Source organism: Saccostrea cucullata, unplaced genomic scaffold (assembly GCF_032062105.1).
Source record: "Saccostrea cucullata isolate Sc308-1 unplaced genomic scaffold, CSIRO_AGI_Scuc_v1 ctg3664, whole genome shotgun sequence".
NCBI lineage: Eukaryota > Metazoa > Mollusca > Bivalvia > Ostreida > Ostreidae > Saccostrea > Saccostrea cuccullata.
The window spans coordinates 1-7,556 of record NW_026932478.1 but is presented as its reverse complement, the minus strand read 5'-3'; the positions used below and the strand labels follow the sequence as shown (position 1 = coordinate 7,556).

Here is a 7,556-nt window from a genome sequence, read left to right as displayed (position 1 = left end):
TATACTTAAAAGCACAAATCATTTCTTCTAGTTTTGGGGGATAAGACGGCGTCGCGAAAAAGCAAGTTACTTCTCTTAAAAAGAAAACATCGGGTCGTTCCCGTTTTTCTAAAAATTGTAAAACCTTTCCTAAGAAGATGGTGGAGGTAATGCAAAAATCTGTTTTGGTACCATACGACAAATACCAACGTCTGTTGTCTCTCCAAGAGTCGCATCAGGAAAATTTTAAACAAAATTCTACAGAAACACCCGAAAACAAGCCTGAAGAGATGACTAAACCTGATGAGTTACAACAAGAGACAAATAACCAAAGCTCACAGACTGAGAATTTGGTGGATTTTGAAAATAAAGAGGATTTTTTGCGTACATCTCCTGAGCCTTTAATGAAAATACAGCCAGCACTCCAAAAGACTTCCAAAATCGCAAAAAAGATTTTGAAATCCGCAAAGAAACCTTATTCTCGATACAGACTAAATAAAACTTGGATTCAATTTTAAACCATATTCACTGTTCTATTATTAATCATCAATGCTGCATACTAATAAAGAATTATATATCAATTTTATTCTTTTGTTATCTATTCATCTGGATTTACTAGTAACTCTCTATTGTAGAAGATTATTCTAAAGAAATAACCCAATTTCGTATGTGAATTTTATTAAATGAAAATTACTAATATTTTTTTAGTATGAAATCAACTTGAAGATTTCTGTTAGCACCAATTAAGACACAAAATAATTCTATTCATATTTCATTTTTATTAAAAAATTAAATACATAGTATTATTTTCAAATTAAAAAATCGACGTGAAAGGAAAATTGTTCGTATAATTTTATTGATGTAATTGTTTTACATAGTCCGAGACCAAACGGTCGTTTTCATGCAAATGTGATACACTAAAATCATGCATAATATTTTTCATAGAAAATCCCACATTTCTTTTAACAATGAAATAAATACAATAATGTCCACACACACTAGACGTTTCTGATTGGATTCTAGAATCGGAGTATTGATATTTAGGACCGTTAATTGTCAAAATGTATCTGAATCTGGTGTTGTAAAATTCCGGAGAGTTTCCCAGAGAATCAAAAAATTCTGCTGGACCTCTTAAAGGAAAGTGAAAAGCGACCCAATGCTTGCCTCTTCCTCCGCAACTGTCTGTATTAACTACCCAAAACCTATGTTTCCTGGCGTTGGTTGGCAATTCATCAGCACACGTAACTTTTACGTCATATCTCGACAAATAAGATTTCAATTCAAAGTTATTCATTTGAATATGATGCTTCGAGATTGGTCGATGTGGAGAACTTGTGGAAACTTTCCATATAAAATTAATGTTACGCTCTCTGGTAATGGAAATGCGAATTTGAGTTCTAGGCGACAATGCCCTTTTCTTCTTGTGTTAAAATCTATGTAAGGATTGATGTCCAATACGTAAAGGGCATTGCCTTTTGGGTATTCTTCACGTTCAACATAAACGTTTTCTCTACCCGAAACTAAGGTTTGGTAAGCTTCCAAGTAAGTATCGGCATTATAGTTGGGTTGTAAAGGTTTGGAGGGAAAAGACTGTCCGTCCACGTAGAAAGCTACAAAATTACAATCAAAATGTTGAAAGTTATAGGGTGACTTCTTATAACTTCCACTAAAGGCACTGCTAGAAACCAGTCCCAGAATGAGGGTGGAGGTAACTTCTCCCTGAAATACGTCGTCCATGGTAAAACCGAATTCTCCTTTAGCGATGGAAGCTATTTTTAGATTAGAAAATACGTAAGGATATATTGCAGGAGACTTTTCTAGCATTTTGACATGGGCCATGGTCAGGGCAGGATTCGGTCTCTGGATACATAGCTTAAAACTCGCATCGACAATCTGAACTTTGTAATCTAAACCAGACACTGACATCAGTTTAAAGGCATCTTTACTGGGCCACAATTTTAGCGAAAGTGATACTCCGTTTAAAATTAAACGTTCCTGCTGGAAGAGGTCAATCTGCAGGGGGCCTTCCAAATCTAGTATTTTGCCTTCTTGAGTAAATACATAACGTAGGTACAATCCTGAATTCAGGCCCTTGATAGGATCGGCATCGTCGGGATTGTTGGAGTCCTTAATAAAAAGTTGAGGGTATCGCACTCCGTAGTTGTCAGCGGAGGTAGTCAAGAGAGTGTCGATGTAGGCCTTGTAAGGATAGTTTGTGCCCAACTGAGATACAGGGGTTTGCTGTAGACTGGTGTCTACCTGAGCAAATATGGTGTGTAAAGGTAGATTCACCAAACCCACAGCATCTTCTTTCGTGATAGGATTGTTCAAGGAATTCAGTATTCTCAATTTGACTTTTAACCGACTATTTTTAAGATCCATGTAACCCGTAGAGAGTGGTGGTATGTTAAATTCCAAAGCAGAGTACTCTGATATTTGATTGATAGGTCTAAATTCCACCCATTCTCTCGTTTGAATGGTCGTATCGACGGGAGGTGATTCAAAAAGGGAGAGTTGATTTAAATGATTTTCATCCATGACTAATCGTCGAATTGTGTATCGAATTTAGGTTTCTTGGTCCTAGGTTTATTGTTGCGTTTACCAGGCGGGGCTAAGAATCTTTTCCTTCTTATAGATTTATCCTCATTCGGAGAGTTGTCTTGTTCGCGCTCTAATTCGGATCTAGCCATTTCGATGGCTTGTGCTACTGGTGTCACAAGCTTTACGGTGGGTTTATGTTCTTGACTGGGAGGTACTGTTCGGTTATGAGAACCACTTCCTACAATGTAACGCCCCTTGTAGTCCGGTCGAACTCTTCCAGCAGAAATATCTTCAAAATGGCGAACCCATTTATCGATGTTCGGAATGTATGGTACCCATTGCATTTTCTTGTAGTCGTATACTTCTACTGGTCCCATAATTTCTTTTTACGCAAACACAGAGTACAATTGAAAAAATTAACTTGAGAATGAAGAACACTCAAGTCTTTGTTTCTTATAAATATTCTTATTTGACTGATTTCCTGTTTAGAAACTGTCATGTAAAAGGGATTTGTGTAGGTTATCTGATTAATTCCTCTTTTTAACGTGATGGCTCTCAAAATTGGTAACATCGTATTTTTGACGTAACTATCGCCTATGATGTCACAACATACATACAATTTAGCTGTACTAACATCATCGTGTATATCAATGTTTAATTCTAAAATGGCACATTCCCACGAGTCATCTATCAAGTAAGCTTTGGGCAGCGTCACAAGAAAGTCATCAGAAGTGTTGGAAGGATGGAAAACGGTAGAGTCTCTGCTGTCTATGAAAAGATATACGGCCATTGCTTCTTTTTCGTGTTTTCTCCTTTAGGTTAACCAACTTCTTATAACCTTAGGACTCGCTGTTCCTGATGGATAAAATAAGTATTCTAGCTAAGTAGTAGTCTCTTAGAAGACTGGGAATCAGTGTATGATGCGTCAGTAATGTTCTTTTCTTACGGGACACCGAAACTCTAGAACTTGACAGAGTCCTCATGACTAAGTTGTGTTGACGGAAAAAGCTGCGGTCGTGTGATAGTATGGGTATTGTTCTATCAAGCAGATGTCGTACAACATCACTGAGAGCGGAAATCTGTCGTTGATTAGCTCTCTGTATAATGACACGTTGTCGAATGTAATTCGCATGCCCGAGTTCTCTTAAAAAATCGGCATTTTGCATCACGCGAGATTGCTCCATTTTTGAACAGTTTTAATAGTATAATCTAAGAATTCTTATAATATTTTAGCGACGATCGAGGGATGTAACTATTGAATTTCTTGGGCCATCCATACCATTTAACCAAAGCTTGGTTCCCCTTGTATTTTATTATCTTTTCGATTCTATACAATGTGTCATCTGTGATTGTTACTTTTTGCAACTCTTGTTGGTAAAAACTACCTTTTATGTCTTCTCCATCGATATCCTGTATTTCGTAAATCGGTATATCTTGTTTGATAGAGCGAGATTTCACGACAAAATGCTCTCCACTCCATCGTTCATCGTATTCTCGATCAAACGCTCCTCGCAACCGAGAAATGCGAACCATGTCACCAATTTTAAACTTATATTGTACGTTCTTTACGTGTTTTGAATGCGTTGAATTTGAACTGTCACTGCAAGCATAATCGTAATTCTTCATCCAAATGTAGGGTTCGTTGCTCTTTTTCACTTGGTTTGGAGCCATTTTGATGGAACGATGATAAGTAGAATTATAACTTTCGGTGACTTTAGGTAAGATGTTCACCCATCGATGAGTCTGGTGTTTTGTCATGTATCGACTCAATCGAGATTTTAAAGTTTTTATAACTCTTTCGGCATAGTTTGCTTTCATTTCGTTTTGAGTAAAAAAGTGAGTAATACCTTTCTGTTTCAGTAATTGTTGAACCTCTTTACTGACATATTCAACTCCTTTGTCACTACGCAGTTTTGCAGGAGGTGTAGAGTGTAAAAACACAACTTTTAATGCTTTAGTCATCTCAGAACCCTTCGTAGATTTTAAGGGAACAGTCCAAACAAATTTTGAAAAAACGTCTATAAGTACTAGAAAATAAGCATATCCGTCGTTTTCCTTTCGATAAGAAGTCATGAAGGCTGTGTCTGCGTCCCACTGGTATCCAATTCCCGGTACAATAACTTTCGCGCGTTTGAATTTTCTATTGATTTGCTTATGTAGAGTAAAGGTTTCTTGCTTTTGTAACCATTTTTTGATTTTAGATCGACTGAGTACATATTTTCCTTCCTTTCGAACAGCTCGATATAGCTTCTCCAAACCACTAAGGGACCCGGGGTGCTTTGCATCGTAATAGATGGATTTTAAATAGTCTTCGTACGTCATCGTTATGATTATGGTATAAATAATTAGAACTAAATAAAACTTTTCTTCTTCTTATAATGAGGTTTCTATTTCTACTATAGTTGGGTACACAATCTCATCTAGATCCTTGACTCGTTTTATGCCAGTAATTAACACGCTCCCACTTAAGTGACATGTAAAATGAATATCATTTCGTCGCAACATTACAGCAGGAAATAATTCAGGATCATAAGAAAATTTTTAGGTGGGAGAAATTGAATTTACATCTAAACGATTAGATAGTTTGTGAAACGCGGAGGCGGTGACAATATGTACGTTAGTAAGTACGACGTCATATCCAATTCGTTGAATGTAGCGAGCATACCTTCTCAGTCGTTTTAGTCCAGTATTAAAACTATCGCATGCTCCGTTGCAATTTATCTTTCCATTGGAAAATATTAAACAGTTCCCTCCTATTTTTCTATGTTGAAAAATAACCCCTGGAAATTTGAGGGGATCGTACCGCACGTTAACTAAACGGTATGTTAGTTGTTGAAGATTGATAAGACAGTTCATGTCTCCTTGGTACACGACGTTTGTCAACCTCATTATTCCAGCAAATAAATTAGCCATGACTTTTTGAGATATATATATCCTAGCTGAGTCATATGATTAAATAACAATGAAGATTCATAAACGTTTAAATAAACATGTTTATTACATCTGTATGCATAAATATACTTCTTTACATATTTTACTCACAAGCAATATATCTACATTGTTTAAACGTCATTTGTACATGTTCACTTCAGAATCTCGATCATCTTTTTACAAATGATACATAAAACAATTAATGATGAATATTAAGTTATGAAAGTCTTTAAAAGCTGTCTTCTTGTTTGCCTCGTCTCTTCTCACCAGTTCACATACTCCAGCGGGTTGCAAGTAGGACATCTAAGCATGCCTAATTGGTTCATATGATCCTCGCGCAAAAAGCAAGGTACGAGCGATTCAAGTTCCGGAACGACTTTTTCTATTTCAGCTACACACTTTTTCAGTGTTCTGTACTCCACAGGTCTAAGACATAGTCCCTTTTTTGTTGGCACGAGTATATCAGTATTTGGGGGTTTCCAATACTGCCGTATGTTCACACACGGATTGTCTTTTTGAACTGAACAGAAAATGTTGGAGCCCATGTGGTAGTGTAGATTTTCGTTATTGTTTAAAGCTGTATCAATCATATCGAGAGCCAGTGTGAATGTTTTAAAAAGGTCCAGCCTTAAACTAATCCCCTTCTTTGTTGCATAGCGATCCGTTTTCCATTCGCGAAGGTCTACTCTTTTTTCGTTGTTTTTCGTAGTGTATATCTCAATGAAGCGATCATTCTCTAAAGATAATTTACAGCAAGAAGAAAACATGTTGTCACCCTGAATGCTAGCGATTAAATGACAAAATACTGGAGACGTTTACGGAAATTAGTAACTTTACAACGTCATATCCGTGTTCAAAATCCGGGTTTGTTTCCTTCATTACCTCATTTTCATCCTAAATTAACATCTGGATAACATCCGTGACCATGTTTAGAGCATGATTCATCATTGACATATACACCTCAAAAAGACGCGAAGCGAAGATAAATCCAGTTCCTTGTGGCCCCGCCCTATCCCCGGGGGTCATGATTTTTACAATTTTAAATCTGCACTACCTAAGAATGCTTCCACATAAGTTTCAGCTTTTCTGTCCCAGTGGTTCTTGAGAAGAAGATTTTTAAAGATTTTTCCTATATATTTCTATGTAAAAGTTTGATTCCCCATTGTGGCCCCGCCCTATCCCCGAGGGTCATGATTTGAACAATTTAGAATCTGCACTACCTAAGGATGCTTCCACATAAGTTTCAGCTTTTCTGGCTCAGTGGTTCTTGAGAAGAAGATTTTTAAAGATTTTTCCTATATATTTCTATGTAAAAGTTTGATTCCCCATTGTGGCCACGCCCTATCCCCGGGGGTCATGATTTTTTACAATTTTAAATCTACACTACCCCAGGATGCTTCCACATAAGTTTCAGCTTTTCTGGCCCAGTGGTTCTTGAGAAGAAGATTTTTTAATGACCCCACCCTATTTTTGTCTTTTCTTGATTATCTCCCCTTGTGAGGGGACTTGGCCCTTCATTTTTATAATTTAAGTTTCCCTTTACCCAAGGATGCTTTGTGCCAAGTTTGGTCAAAATTGGCCTAGTGGTTCTTGAGAAGAAGTCGAAAATGTGAAAAGTTTACAGACGGACAGACAGACAGACACAGACGGACGGACGACGGACAACATGTGATCAGAAAAGCTCACTTGAGCCTTCGGCTCAGGTGAGCTAAAAAAAAATAACTACAGCATACGAGTTTCCCAAATACTTCAACAGCCTTTGATGGGTAATTGTTTAAATTTTTTTTTTCATTAAAAAGTGATGGAACTTCAACGTTGCACTATTCAAAGAAAAAAATGAGTGCACAAAAATACAGAAACTGTTGTGAATTTTTGAAGTTGTGAAACTTAAGGTCTGACAATGACCCCTTCCCCCCAAGAGAATCATACACTGTGCTTAGTTCTTAAACTCCAAAGAAACACCAGTATATCAACTATGAAGGGAATGTCTTTATTTACATTTTTTTATTTACATGTACAAAACATGTGATTGGTTCCAGGTATATCACAGTGTTAACAAAACTTTGTAAAAAGAAGGGATTGTACAATAAGCTGGAGTCACTTTG

General features: G+C 36.9%; 1 protein-coding gene across 1 annotated transcript; it reads right to left on the bottom strand.

The window, feature by feature from the left end:
- Positions 1-1,269: 1,269 nt before the first annotated feature.
- Positions 1,270-2,517, bottom strand: LOC134235234 (uncharacterized protein F54H12.2-like). The gene has a single exon (XM_062717369.1). The coding sequence runs from the start codon at positions 2,515-2,517 to the stop codon at positions 1,270-1,272; it is 1,248 nt and encodes a 415-aa protein (XP_062573353.1).
- Positions 2,518-7,556: the final 5,039 nt, after the last annotated feature.